At 37.9% G+C, this 23,265-nt stretch overlaps 3 protein-coding genes across 21 annotated transcripts in view; 2 read left to right on the forward strand and 1 right to left on the reverse strand.

Annotated features, from left to right (window-relative positions):
* Nucleotides 1-17,306, forward strand: part of LOC131430278 (restin homolog) — a 272,670-nt gene extending 255,364 nt beyond the window's left edge. For all 17 annotated transcript variants that reach the window (XM_058595119.1, XM_058595111.1, XM_058595117.1 and 14 more), the window contains 4 exons: nucleotides 4,623-4,725; nucleotides 4,816-8,674; nucleotides 9,019-9,221; nucleotides 16,769-17,306. In XM_058595119.1, the coding sequence (XP_058451102.1) occupies nucleotides 4,623-4,725; nucleotides 4,816-8,674; nucleotides 9,019-9,221; nucleotides 16,769-16,815 (4,212 nt within the window). In that variant the 3' untranslated portion in view covers nucleotides 16,816-17,306. The remainder of the gene's footprint in view (nucleotides 1-4,622; nucleotides 4,726-4,815; nucleotides 8,675-9,018; nucleotides 9,222-16,768) is intronic.
* Nucleotides 17,207-17,966, reverse strand: LOC131430280 (DNA-directed RNA polymerase II subunit RPB11). Its single transcript, XM_058595135.1, has 3 exons — nucleotides 17,788-17,966; nucleotides 17,645-17,734; nucleotides 17,207-17,575 (listed from the first exon to the last, which is right to left on the reverse strand). Exons 1-3 carry the CDS (start codon nucleotides 17,838-17,840, stop codon nucleotides 17,365-17,367), a joined length of 354 nt encoding a protein of 117 aa, XP_058451118.1. The 5' UTR covers nucleotides 17,841-17,966; the 3' UTR covers nucleotides 17,207-17,364.
* Nucleotides 17,967-21,979: 4,013 nt separating this feature from the next.
* LOC131430282 (mitogen-activated protein kinase 1) overlaps nucleotides 21,980-23,265 on the forward strand; it is a 217,629-nt gene continuing 216,343 nt past the window's right edge. The window contains exon 1 of one of the 3 annotated variants that reach the window (XM_058595137.1): nucleotides 21,980-22,322. The gene's annotated coding sequence lies outside the window, so the exon portion shown is untranslated. The remainder of the gene's footprint in view (nucleotides 22,323-23,265) is intronic. The other 2 variants (XM_058595138.1, XM_058595139.1) reach the window with 2 other exon arrangements.

A 23,265-nucleotide genomic window follows, 5' to 3' on the forward strand; every position in this document is an offset into this window, starting at 1 on the left:
CGTACATGTAGAGTGGCAGTACCCAGTTCTGCCTATTGAGTGTTGTGCTGTTTTTGTTTCCTCGCAATCGATGCCGTACCGTTTCAATTACACACCCTAGTTTACCGTTTTTTTTTCATACACCGATACGACGCCATCCGATCTCAGTGTAATCCGCCGGAAGCAGGAACGCTGTTTTTTTCTCTCTCTTCAATCTAACTACGTCGGACATTATCTCCCGGTATTATGATTCTGGCCTTCCTGCTGCAGGTTTCCGGACCGGTATCGATTGCGAGGAAAATAATTGGCTCCCAAGTAATTGGAAATGGTAATTGGTTTGCTTTGGTTTTCATTTTTTTTCCTACAATGACTTTGCTTTGGAATAAAAACTGCCGGCATTGTGCACTTTTAGACACCTCTCTCACCAACACCGACATTCGATGTATGACAAATGGCACAAATAATGTACATTGTACGCGTTAGGTAAACGAACACAGTGACGGTATATACAGTTTTCCTTCATGCTAAATTCAGCCTGAATTCGCTCTTCTACGATTCGGGCTTTGTATGCATGTGGTTTGACATATGGTACACAAAACTCGTTCCAAACATCCGCTCTAAAAAATATACAAACAAATATTTATCATCTGTAACGATAACGGATTATATCCATAGAATGGATCGATTTTCGGAATCCTAAATAAGGGTCGATTAAATAAACATGATCCATTTCGGTAATGCTTTCCCGGAAAAGTAGGCGAGGTGATATTGATTCTAAAGCATGACAGATTATCGGAATTACTAGCCCATGTTTAGATTAGAGCTTTGCTCTACGTTTGGACAGCGCATTACTTTTAACGAACGAAATTAGTTACAAAATCAAATTGTATCATTTATACTTCAGTTCATACAGAATAAAGAAATCAACTCTTGAACCTATGTTTTAGCGAAAGCTATCTGCCAGGCCGTTCGTTTGACTTCTTCCATCTGGATTTGCGAAACTTCCTTAGTCACTTTCCTCGCCGCAGTACGCCAGTTTACCTTAAACTGCGTTTTTCGCATAAATTTCGCACATAAATATATAGCTATTTAAGTCAGATGAATAAATGGCCTTCCTCAACAGATATTGGCAGCTTAGAGGTGAACCCCTATAAAAAGATTGAAAAAATAGTCAATTTTCTTAATTTTATTCTAAAGTATTTCCATGAGAAACTGATATACGATCTCTCAGAATTTCGTAATGTCTGAAAGAATCGTTTGAACCATTTCCATGTTAGGATGGATCAAGAAATCGATTTTTTCGATTTTCTTCAAAAAAAAATTATATTTTTTTAAATCATAACTTTTGAATATATTGAATACCTTATGATCAAAAAAGAACCGAAATTTTCATTTTAAAATTCCCGCGCTCGTCCAATCGGTAAACTTTTATTCTCTCAAACACTTTTATACACATTCTGTCAAATTTTGACGCATACCGTACGATTAGTTTTTGTTTGGCGTCTATACAAAGAAGTTGAAAAATTGCCGTGTGGCGATTTTTATAATGGATGAAAATTTAAATTTCGTTCTGTACCGATTAGAAAGATTGCTGTGTTGTTGGGCATCTCTTATGGATCAGCCGAACACATTTTAACTGATGTTTTGGGTTTGAAACGCGTCGCTTCTCGCCTGGTGCCAAAAAAGCTGAATTTCATTCAAAAACAACGTCGTGTTGATGTGGCCAAAGAGATGATTTCCGACGCAGATAGTGACCCCACATTCATCGAATGCATCATAACTGTTGATGAGGTGTGGATCTATGAATATGACGTCGAAACCGCACAACAATCGACCGAATGTCGCTTCAAAGGCTCGCCTGTTGTTCTAAATTTTCATCAATTATAAAAATCGCCACACGAAAATTTTTCAACTTCTTTGTATAGACGTCAAACAAAAACTAGTCGTACGATATGCGTCAAAATTCGACAAAATGTGTATAAAAGTGTTGCCAACGTTGAGAGAATAAAAGTTTACCGATTGGACAAGCGCGGGAATTTTAAAATGAAAATTCCGGTTCTTTTTCGATCATAAGGTACATCGATGAAAGAATGAGAATTGAAATCCTGCTGATGCTCCCTGCAGACGTTAGTTTGGTTTCGTGTTGTCATAGAGGGAAAGAGTAACGTTGGCAATTATACTCTCTCATTTTTTCAATGAGAAACTGCTTCGTTTCTCTTCGTTTGTTCTGGTTTCATTCGGTCATTTACGAATGCGATTGAAATACGAAGGAAATGGCGTTAACAAATAAGATAAATAAAAGAGAACCTAAAGGAGATACCTGTGGGACACCGGAACTGACGTGAATGAGGCTCGATTTTGTACCCTGGTATTTTACAATTTGTTGTCGATTTGTTAGATAATATTCCAACCATTTGAGAAGACCTGGCAAGATTTCCAGTTTTTGTAACTTGAACATAATGATAGATATGTCAATACGATCGAATGCTTTGCTAAAATCTGTACAAAGAGCTTCAATGCGATTTCCCTTGTCCATAGCGGGCAGGGCATAGTGGACGAATTCCAGTAAAATAGGAGTAGTGAAACGTCCCTTAAAAACTGACTAAACAATTTGTCATTAACTATCGCTCCAAAGAGCTTCGGAATGCTAGAAAGAATGGCAATATTTTTGAAGATTATTATAAGGAAAGAGATTTCCACGTAACTGGGAAAAACACCAGATTGAAACGAATTATTAAAAAGTCAGAACAAAGGGGTTGTAAGCTCTAATGCTAACAAAAAAATGGGTGGAATCTCACCACGTCCGGCGCTTTTAGAGATATTTGATTAGGGCATCTATTATTCGATCTGATTTACATTATTATTTTTAGTAAACTCTGAAAAGAAATTAAAATTTTCTCGACCATCCTCAGAAAACTTCGTGTAGATTTGTTGCAAAAAATTAGCAAAAAGATTTCCTGTGATTTATTACCAAAGTTTTTCTGTAGATACATTCTTGACGGAATGTTTTCTGATTGCAATTTGTTTCTAACATAACTGAAGAATTTTTATTTTGGGAAGATTTCATTTCCTGTTCAATTATTGAGTTATACTCTTTGAATGCAGTATCAATTACTAAACTTAGTTGGTATTTTCTCTTTTGTACTTTTGATGTACTTTTTGTTTTCGATTTCTTAAGTTTCTAATATGCTATTTCCTTCGTTTCTAAGAAGTTCTTGCAAATCTATTTCTCGTAGCTTACGACAAATACTATCATAATTTGCTAAGTGATAATCGAAAATCTCCTCATACTCGTAGTCGTCGTAGTCGTCTATTATTCTGGTGTATAAATATTGAAAATTAAATTGCTATATGAAAAGCTTCATTTCTCCACAATGCAGTTGGTGATTCTATTACACAGAAATCATCATGAATATTAGTCAATAGAAAATCTTAATAACAGTTTTACTGATTTTTTACACGACTTGTTTGATTAAAACCGAAACGCAGATATCAAACAAGTAATAACATGTTTCATTCTCCATCAGTGCAGTAAAACTTAATTCAATTCAATTGAAACCGAATGTGAAACACGCTGACGATATCTCTACTGCAGTGAACTTGACACTCTGACCCACACAACGTTCTTCAATCGATTCTCTTCAAATCAAAGCTCCTCAGTTTAACCACCGTCTTGAAGTAACAACATATGTATTTCAATAGTGTGAGAGCGGCCTTAAAATGAGGTTCATATAAACATTCTAATTGGTTCAAGATAATAGATGAAAGACAAACCAGATAGCTGAAATATCAATTACAAATACTCATAAAATAATGGTTTCCTCCTTCAGTTTTCACTTTTAATACTTTATTTCATTTATAATTCTATTCGTTCGAACTTGCTCACTACCAACAGCGAAGACAATGAATCAGCTAGACTACTTGGCACTTGAAACTGAGCTAGGAAAACTTCAAATGACTAGGTACGATTATTCAACTGACGATCAATTCTGGGAGCTTCACTTCAAAATGGCAGCAAAAGTCAAATGAATTTGTATCGGTATGCTGATGGTCAGTGGCCATAAATTTCATTTTCAACTGATATTCGATTGAAAAGAAATTTTTACCGCACTGTTCTCCACAACGGGAGGAAGTAAAATGCTATTATTTTCAGTGTCCCATGGTTAAAGTCTCCATATACATGAACTTTAACTTCCGAAGAAGCTTAGTCATAATTTCATCAGCAACATGCAGACACTTTTCATGTGTTTTTTAGGCATTGTTAGGGGGGAAATTTACTGAGGAAAAAATATGCATTTCACCTGCTAAATGAATTTTTACCCCAAATTTGGTAAAAATTTTGCTTCCCCCAATTTTTTAACAGATACATGGTATTCAATTCATGGCATCATTTCTAAACTCAAAAACATGCATTGAAAATCCTAGCCTGGAAGACTGTATATACAAAATGTGTGAAAAGCTTTAACAATAGAATATGAGATCCAAGTATGCATGGATGAAAAACATTTGTCAACAATGTGGCTCTGGTCATCAATACGTCTTGATAGTAAGCATGTTGCATGTTTTGATTTGTTCTGTATGTTTGTCTGTCCCATACGTTTAAAACGGCGAATTAAACATTTCTTTCGTGTTTTAATTAAAAGGCTCAGACACAGATCTACAAGGAACGAATAGCGGAACTCGAGAGAAAACTAAGCGAACAGTCTACTGTTCAAACTGAACAAGATCTTGCGAGTAAAGATTCAGGTAGGTTTTACTTTGTATTTGTAATCAAATCAATGCATTTGGCATGCAAAAATTTAATTTATAACTCTTAAAAAACCCTTCCCAACAAAGCACCAACAGCTGAATTGAACCTCGAGATCGATAAACTGAAGGCAGAAATTCTCCAGCGTGATCAGAAGTTGCACCTTACGGAAGAACTGAAAAGTTCACTGGAAAATGAAATCTCCAAGCTGCACGAACGGTTGGCGGAAATGGAGAAGAACCTGGACATCAAGGTGTCCAGCTACAATATCAGCGAGCAGTGCCTCAAGGAAAAGATTGCCTACCTGGAGGAGCGGATCGAGGAGATGGGTGTTGAGTTGACGGGTAAGGATGCGGAGCTTGAGAAGCAGTACCTGGAGCTGAAGAATGCCGAGGGACAGTTGGATGTCGAAGTTGGTCACTTGCAGGATGACCTGAGAAACAAAGAGGAATTGCTAGGGGAGAAAGATAAACAGATTGCTAAGCTGTCCGGTGAGGTTGCGGCGCTGTTGAATGATATCAGACAACGGGACGTGAAATTGCTGGAAGGGGAAAGCGGCCTAAAGGCGATACTGGATGAGAAGGACGGTATGCTTGGAAAGCTCCGAAAGGATTTGGAGGAATTGTCGACCAAGGAAGGTGCTCTTCGAAGTGAAGTGGAAGGGAAAGAAACGAAAATTAACAACTTAAATGCCAAACTTATCGGCTCGGAAGAACAGATTAAATCCTATGAGGAAAGTGTTAAAGAACTAAAGAAGCTACAGCAATCCCTTGAAGATAGTGTTAAAAACAAAAACAAACTTCTAGAGGAGAAAGATTGCCTACTCGCGCAGCTCCAAGATCAACTGAAAAACTATTCAGCAGACAACGAACAACATACAGCTGAAATCCATTCCAAGGATGCAGAGCTGGAGAAAAAACAACAGGAGTTGGACTCGAAGCAGGATCAAATCACCAAACTCGAATCGGAGATCAGTGAACTCTCGAAGAAGCTGGCAGATATCATCAAGGAGAAGGAAAGCCGCAGTGTCGAATATCTGGCTAGTCTTGAATTCGAAACAAAATCGAAAGAGGATTTGCTCAATAAACTTGCCAACCAGGAGACTGAACACCTTGCCAAAGACAAACAACTGGAGGAGAGCGAAATTTTAATCGGTGCGCTCCAAAATGAACTAAAAGAACTCAACGTGGCCAAAGCGAATTTATCGCGGGAACTGGAGGAAACCAAGAATAGCTTTGCTGCCAGAGATGTTGCTCTGAGCAATGCAAATGAGGAAAACTTGCGATTAAGTGAGGAACTTGGAAAATTGAAAAAGGACTCAGCAGGTGCAATTTCACTGCTCGAGGAAAGGTTAAAAAATGCACAAAAAATACACGAGGAAACTCTGGAACAGCTTAAGAATACACAAAGAAAGGAAATGGAAGATAAAGATAGCCTAATCACTCAGATGGAAGCCTCTTTAGAAAAACTTCAACAGGACAAGGGTGAGCTTCTTGTTCAGTTGGATCAATTTAAGATATCAGGTAAAAATTCCAACGATGAAATTGCCGGTAAAATTAATGAAATACAGGAGTTGACAAGGCAGGTGGCAGCATTAAAAGCCGAGTTGGCTTCCAAATGCGAGAGTTTGGATAAAACTACACAACTTCTGACGGATTGCAATTCCAAATTGCAAAATGGCGAGAAGAAGTTCCTGGATTTACAGGACATTTTCGGTAAACTGGAGATCGAACACGCGGATTTGAAACGCAAAATGGAAGCTCTGGAACAGAAGATTGTACAGCTTCAGCAACAGAAGGCCGATCTGGAGAAGGAGATTGATTCGCTTCGGTCTTCTACATTGGACTCCAATTCAGAACTTTCCCGGTTAACCGATGAGTTGAAATTGAAGCAGAAAGCTCTGGAAGAGCTGCAGGATACTTTCAATTCGACAAAAATCGAAATGGAAAGAAGATTGGATGAGGCTGGCCAATCGAACGGGGTGTTGAATGAGCAGATGGATCGGTTACGGAACGAGATGCAACAGATATCCAGCCAGAAGATCGATCGTGAGAACGAATTGAATGTAGAACTTGCGAAGATTAAGGAAACGGCGGAGGTTGAAAGGGAAAACCTTGTGCGGGAGATTGCGGGGTTGAAAGCCAGTTTCGAGGAAGAGAGAAATCGATTACTACAGCTAGCTGATGCAAAACTAATCGAGTTTGAGACTGTGAAAGAGGAATTGAGCAGTAAGGTAGCTGAACTGGAAGGATCAATAAAGCAATTGCGATTGGAACTGGAACAAGCGAAAGAACAGGTATCGGTGAATCAGAATGATTCAACGGAAAGATTAAAACAGTATGCGGAAATTGAAGAATCTTTGAAAAAACAACTCGAAGAATCCAAAAAAGAGGAATCTTCTCTACGCTCTGAACTTGATGATCTCCGACAATCAATGGAAAAGGGTAGCCATGATGTGGCTGCTCAGCTAGATGAAAAGAATATAAAAATATCTGAAATCGAGAAGGAAATTCGTTCGGTTAGAGAAGAACTTGCCAAGAAGGAAGAGGAAAGTGCTGAATTCAGTAGAAAGCTGGAGCAGAATGCCGGTACTCATTCAGACATGTTGAAACAGCTTGAGGATTGTCTGACGCAAATTCAAGAATTGTCAAACGATAAAGCCAAAGCTGAGTCTTCGTCTAGAGATCTTTGCACAGAACTGAAATCCCTTAAAGAGAAATATCAGGAGATGGAAGAAGAACAAGTGGATTTGGTACATCGCGAAGAGATTCTTAAGGAAGAAGTTCAACAGTTCAGCGAGCAGCTTGAAGTTTCTGAAAAACAGAACAAACAGTGTATGCTACAGCTGGATGAGAAAAACCAGGAATTGGTAAAGGTTATTGATGAGTTAAATATTGTAAAATCAGACCTGCAAAACCAAACATCGAATTCAGCGGCAGAAATTGCGGAAAAAGAACAAATGATTGCCGGTTTATCTTCAAAGGTAGCTGATCTATCACCACTGGTAAAGGAGGTGGAAGATCTTCGCGTCGAACTGAAATCCAAGGAACAATTGGTAAAACAACAATCTGAAGCTACCCAGCAATATGCGCTACAACAGGAGGATGCCAAACAAGCAATGACTGATAAGGAATCTGCTTTGCTGCAAAAGGAAGCTGAACTGACACAACTCCGCGAAGAACTGATAAATAAGCAATCAGAAAATGAACAACTAACGAGTAAGCTGCAATTAACGGAGAAGTGTCTAGTCGAAAGAGATGAGCAGGGAAACAAAACGGCTTCGGATGTTAGTAACTTGAAAGAAGAGCTAGAGAAGGCTAAACATACCGTCAAACAGCAGAATGACAAGCTAAAAGAGCAAAGCAGAACAGTTCACGAACTCGAAACAAAACTGGTAGCGCATGGTGCTCAGTTCGAAGAGCTTTTGAATAAGAAAAAATCTTCCGAAACAGAAAACTCGCACATGTTACACGAACTCAATCAAAAACTGTTAGAGATGGAGAATGTAAAACAACAGGAAATAGCAGAATTACAGAACAGACTAAGCGAAACAATAAAAAAATTCGAAGCACAGGTGGCTGAATCGGTTAAAAGTACAGGCAATGCGCAATCCGCAGCGAAAAGGCAACGGGAGTTGGAGTGTGAGAGACAGAATCTCGAGATGCGCGAAACGGAAATGCAAATGACCCAACGAATGCTCCAGAAAGAGGTGGATCTGCTTAAGACCCAGCTAACGATAAAGGATAGCGAAATCCGGAAGCTTTCGCAAGAATTGACATCGACCGCCAAGGCTCCCGTGGCTTCGTTCGCTGTGAGCGATGCTGCGGATGAGGACACTGGCGCTCAAATCAACTTCCTGAATAGTATTATTGCCGATATGCAACGAAAAAATGATAAACTCACACTGCGGATACAGGCACTCGAGCAGACCAGCATCGACGGTAACAAGTAAGTTTTGTGTCTAAATTTCTGTTTGAGCTGTTAGTAGAATATTCTCAATAATAGTACTGTTGTTGTACCGTTTAATTCCACTATGTCACGTCATTACACTCTCACAAAGTCACTATTTTCAGTCACTATTTTCACAAACACGTTTGATACACTTTCGTGAAAATAGTGACTGTGAAAATAGTCACTTTGTGAGAGTGTAATGACGTGACATAGTGGAATTAAACGGTACAACAACAGTACTATTAGTAGGAAGTTTTGTTTTTTTCTCTCACATTTCTATTTCAATAATGCTAACCGATTGCTTTCGTGCTCCTTTTTTTCGAACGACTCATTTTCATCAGTCACAACATGAGCTTCGAATTCAGCAAACGGAAACCGGCGCCACGGGTATTCTGTGACATTTGCGACGAGTTTGATCTGCATGAAACCGAAGACTGTCCGAAGCAGAGTTCCGATAGTCCACCGGAATCGCTGAAACATCCGACGGCCGATCCGAAGGAACGGAAGTTGCCCCCACCGAGGAAGTACTGCGAAGGATGCGAAGGTGAGTGAATCCATACCAACTGAAGTTTGGGTTATTTGATATCTGGGCGTAAAAAACTTATTCATCTCAGAACCAAGAACGAAATAATACTGAGTACTCAGAATATCTACTAATACTACTCATCGAGCTTTGGTCACTTTTCGGCTAACATGAACGGCCATCACCATCTCTTCATTTCTGTCGCATTCCGAGTCACCTATTCTTCAACGTCTGTTCGACGATCGCCCAATATTTCTCAATTGAGTGGAATTGAGGACATTTAAGAGGGTTGGAGTCCCGTTCGAAGAAATCCACCCCGTTGTCTCGATACCTCCGTGTGACAGTTTGCCGTATCAGGCCAAAACTTTATGGGTTCATTGCGATATTTATTGTACGGAAGAAAACGCATTTTCAGGTACTTCGGCTTGAACAATTGAGGAATCTGGTCGCGAAAATCGAAGTTTGTTACACCCAATTGAAAATATCTTGCCACTTCATAAGCTTTCTTGCTAGTTTTTTTTTTTGCGAGAACGAATTTGCACTTCATCACCTAGACTACAGCTATAGAACTTTCAGGGGCTGGGGTCCACTAGGAGATTGATAGTACCTATTAGCTCTCTCCACTGGGTTCCTGCTTCCATGTCGTAAAAGGCGACACTTGCAGGAGTTTCTTTTTCCTTTTAGTTATCAGATATTTCCAATGTTTCACTTCTGATCACTCTATTTTACTAAATTATCTCTTCATTCAACCTATCAATTTCCGTCTAGCTTCGGAGAAAAGTTTTATTCGGAATGTTTTCTTCTTCCGTGTTTTTGATTGTCTCTCAGGATTATAAACTGAATGATAAAAAGCAACTATTGCGCAAATCCGTTGATATTAAAACGTTAATAATGAGATAACATATATCGGTATATTAAATATATAGTAAAAAAAAACACTTGATATTAATATTTCAAACAATAAAAGAATATTCTTCTCGGTAGCCGGCTGCCCAGATCAACCAATATAACCAATTCATAATTTTAATAAATAATTAAAATAATAAAGCTGAAATAATACAGAATCAAGACGCGCGTGAAATCTGTTGACCTTTATTTGGTGATTTAAAATGATTTTATAACAACTGTTTAGAATGTATCATTCGGATGATTGTAATCTGTAATCTGTTGATGCTAAAGATGAGGAGGTTTTATGCCTGTTGGAGAGCAAGTTTGACAGAAACTAACTCCACCGGGCTTTTCCCTGCTCCAAATAAACAAATAAACAATGCAATAAATCAACTATTTTGTCTAAATCCTATTCACTCGTTTATTTTGTATCACGTAATTTCATTTATAAAAAAATAGGGAAGTTTTTATTCTTTACGCGATAGTATTGCAAATTTTTCTTCAGTTTGCTCGAATAAAAGCTGTGAATTAAGACTTCCCGGGACTTCAATATAGGATATTGTTGAAACGTTCACTCGGGAAGTCAGTGAGTTTAGTGGTGCATCCGAGCATCTTGAAACCGGAACATACTGAGTTGCGCGCGAATAATACCAATACTGAAATTTTTACTAACAAATATCCTTCTTCCGTGACACTTGTGGAGTGCGCAGTAGTATATACGGCCTCTAGTAACAACAAGTGTTGGACTAACATACCTTCCCATTCCTTAGACGATCTACGTTCGGACCTGGCCGGCGCCGGTACTGATCAATGAATTCTGGGATTACCAGAAGATGTACATTGAAAGATGATTTAACAGTCCCAGGTCGGATCATCTAGAAACTCCCTGTACAATTTCAGCTAATCCCGATCAGTAAAGGAGTAGCAACCAGGGGTGGTCGCTCAAGCTCAAGCTTAAGACTACAGCTTCATAGAACTTTCGTCCGGGAAGCTGCTCATAATCCATCTTGACAAACTATTCGTCGTCCTTGAGAATGGATTTCTTACTTCGTAAAAGACCTCATTGCACAACATCCGAGCACGTGTTTTGACCATTAGATTCTGTTTCAGTGCCCTGTTTGGTTGCTTATTGCCGAAAATCCTTGTGACGGTGATTTGATTGACATTGAATTTCTTAGTGTCAGCATAAAAAAGCTAATTTTTTGTACTTTATAAGCAAAACGTTCTTCAGTAATTTAAAAGCTAGTTGCTATTTGGGTAACATGCGTACCAGGCTTTGTCCCGGGTTGGCGGTTCAATGCATAGGGCGCTGGTCTTACAAATCAGTTGTCGTATGTTCGAGCCCCGACCTGGAAGGATTCGTAGTGTCAGTAGAATCGTAGCACTAGCCATGCAATGGTTCTGTACACTCTGAATCGGCTGCGAAGTCTGTTGAAACAGAAGGTCAAATTCCACTACAGGAATGTAATACCAAGGCTTTGCTTTGCATACCAGGCTACATTACTCAATTGAACACTGAAATCGAGGCTATCTTCATGTTTATTAAAAAATACAAACCGAACAAGGAAGATAGAAACAGAACATGCAATCGGAAAGATGAATGGAGGTTTATTTTCGTTTAGTAGTTTTCTATTATGGAGCAGTGGAGTGTCGCATTCGTATGTTACAACTATTCGTGAGTTTTGAAAAACATTTTAAATTAATAGAGGGGCTTCTTCACGCCGCACCGTCCATAAGGAAGATTGTCGATAATCGATTAAAATTTAATCGATTAGTTTAAACATACGCGATTATTTAATAATCGATTAATTCGTAAAATACGACATCCCACCAGCGCTGCCAACTATACCGATTTCTCGGTATTTATACCGATTTTTGGACTCGATACAGGAATACAGATATGCTCTCTCAAAATACCGATATTTCAATTTTCATACAGATAAATACCGATTTTCAGTTTTTGTGTTGGATTCCATAGGGGTAAACCAGGTCGAGCGACCTTTTTTTTTTTTTGGTCGCAAAATCAGTTTTCGCACTAAATTGATGTTTGATTTTTCGAGAAAGATATTGTACAGATAGTTTTTTTCGCCAAATACAGATTTTTGGAAAAAACAGTTGACAGCACTGCATCCCACATCACTCATCATTATGTCGCTTAGAAAAATCTCACCCCTGCCTACACTGATAAAAATCGACTCGTTGGACTTAAGTGTTTTACACTTAATTTTGCCGCATTTGATTCGACATTTCAATTGCAAGTGTAAATCACTTCAAACTTTTTGCCTTTCTCTATAGAAAGGTATTAGAATTGTTGGAAAAACCGACTTTCGAACGGAGCCTCGGAGACCCATAGTGTTATATACCATTCGGCTCAGTTCGACCAGATCCGAAAATGTCTGTGTGTGTGTGTGTGTTTGTGTGTGTGTGTATATGTGTGTGTATGTATATGTGTATGTGTGTGTATGTGTGTGCACTATTCGAAGATATTTTTACCGCTCAATTTTCTCAGAGATGGCTGAACCGATTTTAACAAACTTAGGCTCGTTTGAAAGCTACTGTCGTTGTCATTGATCAAGTTTAAAGATCAAATGGCTGTGACTTTTGGTTCCGGAGATATGATGGTATAAATGACGTAACCGACAAAACGTGTTGTTTTTTACCGCGCAAGTTTCTTGGAGATGGCTGAACCGATTTTAACAAGTCTAGACTCGTTTCAAAGCTATTATTAGGCCATTGATCAAGTTCGAAGATCAAATGGCTATGACTTTTGGTTCCGGAGAAAAAAAAATTTTTGTCCCAGAAAGTCGATTTAAAAAAAAATTTTCGAGATGGCACTAAATCTCGACGTTTCATGCAATTGTAAGACTTTTGGCATCAACATTTTTTTTCGATTTCGAAAATTGCATGGTGATTTTTCAAGATATATGAAAATTCCACTAAGTGGACTAGGAAGGGTTTTTTACATTAGCATCACTCTTCTCATACAAATAGGCAAACAAATGTCAAGCACTAGGTTGGGAAAATGATGCCGACTGTGTGACATAAACACTGAAGAATGCTTTTGTGAACTACTCGAATCAATCTGAATCAATTGGTGTCAAAAATGAGCCCAAATTAGTGTCTGAAAGTGTTTAATAAAAAGATAAAAAATATTTTCATGAGACTGTTATGAAGAAAGAGAAAGGCATTATCACACCACTAGGTGGATTAAGAAGGGTTTTTCAAATAAAATTACGAATAAATTCTAAGGATAACACATATTCATTCCATCAAAGAAACGGCAAATTGAATCTAAATGTATGACACTTAATATTCAGTTGGCTTGGCACATACAGTCGAAATGTCAGACAAGTGCATACAATCTAATCGGAATACTTAAATTTGTACAGATTTCACACGTAATTCTCATGTAGAATCTTTGCATCTTGAAATGCCATTATTTGGATATAAAGAATAAAATAATTTGCTAAATATTGTTTATTCCATTGAAATTCTAATTCTATTTATTTATTTTTATATCTTCGCAAAAATATGTCGATTTTTGTTTGATGATCCCCAATTCCATTACCTGAAAACACAAACATTCAGCGAATCATACAAATAAGAATGAAACAATTTTTGGAGCATTTGCGGTGACAGCTTTTCTTTCTTTACGCTATTTTCCGATTGCTGTGGTGCGATGATAATAGTTCTCACAAATTTTGCAATATTTAGTTGATAATGAAGATTTTGTTTCATACGAAGAGTTGAGATGATACTGCTGAAAGAGCAAGTGTTAATTTCCGAAACGCTTCTTAGAAATAAAAATCACCGGCGATTTAATGAATGTACTTACGGTGTGAAAATAATGTAAGCTGTGAGGGAGAACTTGATGTAATTGCCGCAGTTGTCGGGAAAAGAAAATATTACAGGAAATACATATATACATCAATGTTGTGACACTTTAAACTAATATATTATTACATTGGTATATGTCATACAGTTACGAAGTTTTTTTTAATAAATTCACAATTTAAATTGAAATGACATTTACTTCAGCCATTTGACTACACACTTCAAATTTATGCACTAAACTTTTGAAGCACGAATGGAATGATTTTGATATATGAGTTAAGTACGATTCAGGCTTCTTCCGTCATCGTCACCGGGACGTCAACGTCCGTCACCGTCATTCTAATTCACACGATCCGGTTTCCTATCCGTGTCCGTCATGTCACACGCAGAATTTAAAGAACTTAGTTTCGCACAATTTTATTCCACTAATACAAAATATGGGAGCTTTTGAAGCCAATCGATCTGCTGTTTTCCTATCTTTTAATCAAATAAATAACTTTCAAAATTAACTAGAAAGAGGAAAAAACAAAACAATCAGTTCCACTTACCAACGTAACGTACTTTGCAAATCTACTGGTAAGTTTAATCACTTATATGTGGTATATTTTGTTTAAGAGTGGGATCTTGACACCGAATACATACATCACAAACGTCAGCTCAATACCGTAATCATATGAATCGTGCATGTGTGCGATAATCACAGTCCGTCAAATATTCTTTTGGAGAAATGTTGACGGAGCTTGCCGTTGACGGACGTTGACGTTCCGGATCTCTGCTGGATCGTGTGAATGCGCAAAGGGAAAACTCATTTGACCAATTTTGACGGAGGCTGACGTTCCGGTGACGGTGACGGAAGAAGATCCGGCTTCTTCCGTCACCGTCTGAACCGTCTGAATCGTACATTAGTGATAAAATTAAAATGTATTCAGAGAAAATCATTTTAGGAAGGTGTCGATTTTTAGCAGTGTAACATTTCGAACATTTTGTTCGCGAACGATAAACGAGCTCCGTAATCCGCTGGTTTCAACTGTTGGGTTATGACGATCTTTTATGGATGAAACGAAAAATCTTCCTTGATCTTTCGATAGAAAGAACGATGAGAAAATTTGAAGAGCAGCTGCATGTTTCATATCCGAAAGCGCGGGACTCTTCACAAGAGCGGATCGAACTCTTTCAACATTCTCTGGTGTCCGGACAGTCTGGATGTGGCCCGGAGGTTTTAATTTGGACACAGAACCTGTTTAAAAAAATTACACACAGCTTCACAGTATTACGCGATGGCACCGGCATTTTCGGCTTTAATTAAAAATCTTTTTGCCTTTCTCTATAGAAAGGTATTAGAATTGCTGGAAAAACCGACTTTCGAACGGAGCCTCGGAGACCCATAGTGTTATATACCATTCGACTCAGTTCGTCGAGATCGGAAAATGTCTGTGTGTGTGTGTGTGTGTGTGTGTGTGTTTTAAACTAACGAATAGTTGTAATGTACGACTGATTCTTCAAAAATGCGTTAAAAATAAAAAAGCGGTGAGCGACATCCAAATGCTCCATGATGGAAAACTACTAGATGAAAATATACATTCATTCTTCTACTTTCCGAAGCCCTGTTTTGGATGGTTCCAGTGTAACTGGAGAACAAAATGTGTCAGGTTCCTTTTCGCAACCTTGTGTTTAAAATGTACTTATTGTATACTGAATGATGAGCTCAACCTCTAGCTATGTTTTAAATTGATATAATTGAAGATAATTGTTCTTTCCCAATCAAACAATTTTTCTAATTGTTAGTCAACAGACCTCACAGTAAGAATATTGGAATCATTTGTCTTATAACTTATTATTAACTGGAAATAGTCCTGCCTATTGAAATAGTCTGAATGTGGTGAAACACAAATTAGAAAGCTAATGTCGCTTTTCATTGAGAACACTCGTGGAGTGTTTTGCTCGATTCGTACACTTTTCGTGCATTCGAGCAATCAAAACCGGTGCACTGTGTTTCATTGATTCGCACTGCACGAAAAAATGCACTTTCGGGGCGATTCTCGGGTTATTTTGCACCCCTTTTTCTTTATCGAGCAGCAAGCGTGCAAACCAAACTTTCCAATACTGTTTCATTAATTGGATGTCAGGGCAAAACACTGGCACCGAGCGAGTAGAATCAATGAAAAACGACATAAGATTGAACTGAAATACTTCGCACATGCTCAGACTTCGCATCCACCCTTAGATCTTAGATCTCATAAAAATTATATTTTTCATGGTATTCTCTCCAAATCGGGTTAGTTTTACCATTGATTGCATTTGTAAGAAAGATGTTAAACACCTTTCTGTCTATTGATATTTTCCTTATATTCTCTGGAATGCAAAAAGTAGCTGTGACTGAAAAAAAATTACGTTCCTCGTCCCATACGACCAATAGTGTCTCATACTTCCGTGGTTACAAACTCTTGGTACTCCCTTCTCGCTGTAAATACTCATTATTTCCACGTAATCGCTTGAGATTGACAATGGTTCGCATTAAAGTTGGTGTAAATGCATGAATTTGTCGAAAACCGTAGATCTAGTTAAGTTTCCGTACCGCAGACTACTTAGGTTCGAACCCTGACTACTCAGAAAGGAACAAAAAACCCATAAAAGCAAAGTTCCTCGAATATCTCAAGCAAATAGAATTAAATCCAACCAATATTTAAGTCAATGCCCGCGATGCTTGAATATTTATTAAAAAAATCTCTTAGACTTTAACAAGCCTTATAATCCAATTCCATCGCCTCGAGTAGCTCCTCGTCTTGAGCATAGAAGGAAATCAAAGGTTTATTGAATATATATTTTTTTCTTTTTTTGTTTTCCAGTGTTCGGCCACGAGCTGGGCGAATGTCCTGACGACGAGACATACTAGAGCAACGGAAACTTCTGCTCGAACAATAAGACATCGGAATCCTTGTTTCCAGCCGGTGGGCTGAGAGGTGCAGCAGAATATGCGCATGCTTTTCACCGTTATTATCGAACACCCTGTTTTCGTTCGTGTTCATACTGTATCGTTGTTTTTTTATTTGTTGTTTGAACGTTAGACAACTGTTGCTCCGGTTTCCAGGAACGTTTGTAGCGTCTAGCGAAAAAGGAAAATTCAACGAATCATTATTTAATTTATTTTAATCTGTTTGTGTAATTTAAGATCAGAACGGGTTTGTAAAACAGTATAGAAGCAGAGATTGCCCATACACGAATTATTTCCACTGTGGCGAAAGTCGTTTGTTATTCAGTGATATTCCGTTAGACAAACCAATTAGTTCTATTAGCAGCTTAGAATCGCTTAGAGCTTATTTATTTCACACTGTAGACACTATTTGATACACGTTAGATAGAATATTAAAACACCGTCAAATAAAACGAATGACTTCCTGTCTCGAGAGAAAATGTTGAGAAACACCGTAATCGTCCTTCCTGATTAGTCGCCTCCTTCTTTCTTCTCTTTGTAGGCTTCTTTGAAGCGTTCCTCAAATAGCGACAGTTCGGATAGTAGATCGGTGATGGCATTCATGAACGCTTCCTGCGGGGAGTAATCGGATGTTGTCTGTATTCGGATGACGAATTTGTGTTCCAGCGGATGCGGGAGTTTGTAGCCGGCGAAGAGAACATTTGGATCTTTCAGCAGTTGACTGTTGTTTGACGATGGATCTTCCATTAGTATTGTTTCTAAAAACTACGAACAGGACGGATATACTTACTTTCGGATCATATTGCCGAGTGTATGATCTTCTTTGTTCACTGTGAAAATTGCGGCGTTCGGAACTTTGGTATCCAATTCCTTGATGATTCTGTGAAACAAATTACATTATTTGCTGCCTAGATATATGAAAAACAAACTTACTTTTTTTCTCCTTCATACAGAAGAAATGACTCGAAAGTAGGTGGTGCATTCATATCGTAGGTTTTCGAGTGTTATCGAGATCAATTTTTTAATAGTCTAGTTGTGTTGTAATATTAAATTCCTATCGGCGTTTTGTTCGAATCGATTTGTATTTATTCATCTGTCAAAATGCTTCGCGTGATTCTATAGATGAGTGCGTTCAATGTACACTAGTAGAGATGCTAGCCGCTTCTACACAGAGCAAAAAAGGTTAAATACAGCAAGTCTAACTGAAAAAAAATGTTTAAAAATCTGTCTTTGCAGAATAAGATTCTGGATATTTTGCTCGCTCTCATTATTATTACTAAATTTGCACAGTATCTGATTCGGATAAGATGAACTTAGTTTTGGATATAATCAAATTAGTGTTACATAGAAACAAGTAACCAGAAAACAGAATGTAAAATTATTAAAAATCAGCCGGAGTTTACCCAAAAAACATAATTTTAAAATTTTGTTTGACGACGCGTTTCCCTGCTTTTTTCTAATTTTACCGAAAAATTGATAACCGCATCACTACATAAACAAATGCTTTCACCCTTTATACATCATCTTGAATTTTTTGTGCATCTGAAAACTTTCTCAGACTTAAAATGAAGGAGAATTATCATAAAATAAACGTAAATATTTTTAGATTGTTTAAAAAATAGTTTATTTCTCAGGAATAATAGTACGGATAATAATACCAATCTATATTTGAAATTCAACATGGCAATCAAAACCAAATCAAAGATTTGCTTTTGTGCCCATATAATTATGGTGCTCGGTGTCGTTCCGTTGTGTAACATTACACTACATTTTTTCATTCAGATGAAAGCAATCGAAATTGCTAGAAAATTCTCTCTAATATCATAGGTCAACGATTGAATTTGAATCTAATTGAATAGCAAATTTATTGTACTAATGGTATTTTCGCTTGAGCTTAAATACAACTCAGTCACGATTTCAACCGCTGTCAAAGTTTTGGATATGACAGCGGTAGAGGGAGTTAGTTAGTTAGCGGTAGGGATGAGTTAGTTCCAGTTTCAAGCACAAACAACATAAATTTTGAAATTTATCACATACGATCCATCCTCAATCCGTCTCATGTGAGACTGAAACATTAGAGCAAATTCAGCAGCTGGAAGTTTTATATGGGAGATAATTCTATAATAGAACTGAAACTGGAACAAACGTGTCTCCAGCAAGCAGTTTTAGTTATATTTATTTGAACAGTTCTACTGTCAATTTTAAAACTGGTATAGGCTGCCGTTCTATTTAGGTATCTTTGGAACACGAGTAAAACGTTGGCTGTCAGTTTTTCTTGTTATAATTCCCAGATTAAAATTTTAATGCTGACATAAGTTATGCATCTAGAATTGGAACACTCCTGAACATGCCCTTAGTACGAACTCCGCTTATTTTCATGATTCGCACACCTTCCGTTTTATCTTTGAATAGTCAATCAAAACGATACTTTCCAAGTGATATGTCGCATACTTTGTAAAAACCATCGTTTCCGTAAGCCAGCATAGCGAGTTATATGTATAGTAGTCAAAATAAAACACATTGCATTTCATTGTCTGACAATTGAGTTTATCTGTTAAAATCGATGTGTAGAAATATTGCCAAAAGAAGGTGCAATAATATTACTAATCGAAACAAAATGGATTGAACTGTATGTGATTAAAACCTGACCACTTTTTTATGATTACTACACTTTTGTGCATTTTAATGAAAACGTTTTTTGATCATTAATGTTTCCTACTCTTAGAAAAATATTGTAACAACAGTTACTATATAGAGGACCAATTTGAACATGCGAGTGCATTTTTATTACAAACAGTTTTGGCTTTAGAATATTAATTTTGAACATTATTTTGTCTGAATAACTAATGCCATTGGGATGGTTAGCGTTTTTTTACACAGTAGTTTTTGTTATATCATGGATGCGTGGTATATTTTACAATTTACTTCTAGCTACTTCAAAACTCGAAGTAGTGGTTGATTCGACAATGATAAAGGTACAAAATAAAACATGCGCTAATGTTTTAAAGTTATATAAATTCAAATTTCTATACAAGAGCAACAAAAAAGTTTCTTTGAAATCGATTTTATTCTTACATCAAATGAAACAACGTTATAAATATATTGGTAAAGTTACAATAGCTTCTAACGTTGACACATTGAGCTGAAAATGATTATTGTGGCGGTCATGTTGAGACTTGACCACTACTGTTTCCTATGCTGATGTTTAACCCACTCAGTTAGCAGGCGCTTTTGCTTTAGGGGTTTTTACGTCCGCTGGTCGACATAGCCCGGCTCGAACCGGAAACTATCACTTTAGTTCGTTTGGTTCATATCGATTCAATTCTGTTTCACTTCCCGGAAGAAAGAATGGGCAGCATGAACGAAGTAACAGCCGAGCCAAGATGCAAACCTCGACACCCATCAGACTACTGCATTATCTTGTTACTTTTTCTGATTCAAGCGATTAGAATCCTTGTGAGAGGTGTTGAGGTTCGCCGTTTCCTTCATTCGATTGATGTTGTTTCTCCTGCGACCGATAATGAACAATTAATTCGTATAATGCAACGAAATCGCTGAAAAACTAAATCGTTGCTGACGTAATTGTTAAGAAGTTGAATTTCGATTACAAAAACAATTAAGACTACCAAACTTACTATTTAACAGCTAAACCAATTTCCATGCCAAGTTCCGCAAAATCACAAAATCAAATTTTTTTTCCATCAATCACTGGAATTTATCACGTACAACATTTTCCGCTATCTGAAACTGTATGTGTTGACAAATAGTGATCGAAACAGTTTCATCTTATTTGAAATTTTGATATCAATTCATTTTCTTATATTTGAGGTGACAACCATTGTCAGAATTACCATGCCAGAAAAGTCTTAAATACAAATTTTTCAGTCAGGTTCTACTCTTTGTAATCTAGTACTTTTTATCTAACATCATAGTCGTTGCTACTATTTAAACATATACCTTATGATCAAAAAAGAACCGGAATTTTTATTTTAAAATTCCCGCGCTTGTCCAATCGGTAAACTTTTATTCTCTCAACGTTTTATACACATTCTGTCAAATTTTGACGCATATCGTACGATTAGTTTTTGTTGGCGTCTATACATAGAAGTTGAAAAATTTTCGTGTGGCGATTTTTATAATGGATGAAAATTTAGAATAACGTGCGTGCATCAAATTTTGTGTTGCAAATGGATTTAAGTGTTCTGTGATCGTTCTGTACCGATTAGAGAGATTGCTGTGTTGTTGGGCATCTCTTATGGATCAGCCGAACACATTTTAACTGATGTTTTGGGTTTGAAACGCGTCGCTTCTCGGCTGGTGCCAAAAAAGTTGAATTTCACGATAATGCGCCAGCTTACAAAGCGTTGGTTGTGTCGCAGTTTTTGGCCAAAAACTCAACCAATATCATCAACCAAGCACCGTACTCTCCAGATATGGCCCGTGTGACTTTTTCCCCAGACTCAAATTGCCATTGCGGGGAACGCGTTTTGAGACCATAAAAGAGAATTCGCTGCGTGAACTAAAGGCCATACCTTCGGCGGCCTATAAAACTAGTATGGAAAATTGGATCATGCGTTGGCATGCATGTATTGCCGCAGGAGGAGAGTACTTTGAAGGCGATAATAAATTTATTAAAAAGTGAAATTTTACGTTTATTAATAAAATTCCGGTTCTTTTTTGATCATAAGGTAGTTGTAATGACCATGAGGAACAGGTTGCTATAATTTTCTTCTTCAGTATAGTGATATGTTCTTCGAACTCGATTACATGGATTGAAGTATCCGTAACATTGAATGTACATTTATGTGTATCCGTAAGTGTCGTTCCCCTCGCTTATTCCAGTCAGTTCCAGTTGTTAAATTCCTAGTGTTTGACATTGATTGAATTATGCATTTTTAACAATACGCATTTTCGATACAGTAATTTTCAACAAAAAAAATTCTTTTACATTCGTTCAGAATTTCGACCTATCACTGTGACGGCGCACATCCCATGTGAATTGAACGCACTGCTATTGGGTTTTTTTTCTGATTTTGACATTTCTCCAACAGCCTTTTGCTAATTTCGTTCGGTCCGCACACGATTCGCAAGCAAAACACACTCACACAGCTTCGGTTGCAGCTATCACGTTTGCGCTTGGATTTCCGTCTGTGCGTTCTGATTCGGATATTCTGCGATATATCTTCCGTGGAAAAGTTTGTGCTGTGTAGCCTAAAAAGCTCGTCCCTTCGTTCATTTGCGTTCAAGTGGTGCGTTGATACGGTACATCCGGATTCGCGTGTAGTGCTGTGCGATAAGGTTGTCTAATCAATCAGCTAGTGCTTGGTACCCCTTGCAGTGCTGTAAGCGTATGCAGTTCCGCGGCATCTTCGTCTTTCGAGTACCGTGTTTGTGGTGACATCGGTTCGGGTATTGTTTATCGGCCTGTGTGTATCTTTTTTTTGTGTTACCTCGCCCAACTTGAAGAGGTTGGTGTTGCGTCTGTGCTCTAGAATTTCTGCCTTTTTTTTTGTTTTCCTACAGTGGAGGTGTGTTCTGGGAGTGCTTCCTTCGTTGATCAATTTTAACTCGTTACATCCGCCGTTCCGGGGCTAGTGTTGTGGTGCACAGGGAAAGTTGCTAGGTGATATTAGAAGCAGCTGGTAGCTTCGAACGGAACTGAATTTCAAGCTAGTTCCTGCGGATCTGAAACTTACCAGAAAGTATTAAAACTACTTGGTGGTTTGTACCAGAAACAAGGCAATTTGAATGCAGGTTCTGTCTTAGTTATTTACATATCAGGATGTTTTGTTTCCAACTACGAACGGCTGTTTCTAGTAGCAGTATTAAATCAAATCTAGCAAGTGCTGAAGCTAAATAACTACATGAGGTTTGTGAGTGAAACTGCTAGGAAGAAGATATCATTGGAAGTGTTAGTTTTAACCAAATTCCTTCATCCAACAGTCACGAAATGCCTGCTGCAAAAAGAGTAAAAACAAAAAAGCTGTGACCGAAAACCATCTGGCGACAAAGAAGCAGTTTCATTCAAGTGTTGTAACGTGATATCCAGATTCCGCATCCAAGTGGTATACGTAAAAAAGGATGTGAAACAGGGTTTCTGCTGAAAGCACCAGTGTCAGTGTGTTCCGGACTTTTACTCTGCTGGAGACAAAAGACCCGCAGTAGAAATGACAGAGTTACGTCAGTCATGCAAATGAAGGGTGGCTAATTTATGCTATTTGTTGCTGGCGTTAACAGAGATCCGTCTGTGCCACCACCGAACGGAACAGGCAAAGAACCGTGCAGAAGTCAGTCGCCGAGCGCAGGCGAGCCTCCATCCGAAGGCACCCAATCCAATACACTTGACAGCTCGCTGTTGTTTATTTTTTTTCATGTTTGGCTTTGCACTGAAACAAAACTGTCGGCAAGATT

This window comes from Malaya genurostris, chromosome 2 (assembly GCF_030247185.1).
Source record: "Malaya genurostris strain Urasoe2022 chromosome 2, Malgen_1.1, whole genome shotgun sequence".
In the NCBI taxonomy this organism is placed as follows: domain Eukaryota; kingdom Metazoa; phylum Arthropoda; class Insecta; order Diptera; family Culicidae; genus Malaya; species Malaya genurostris.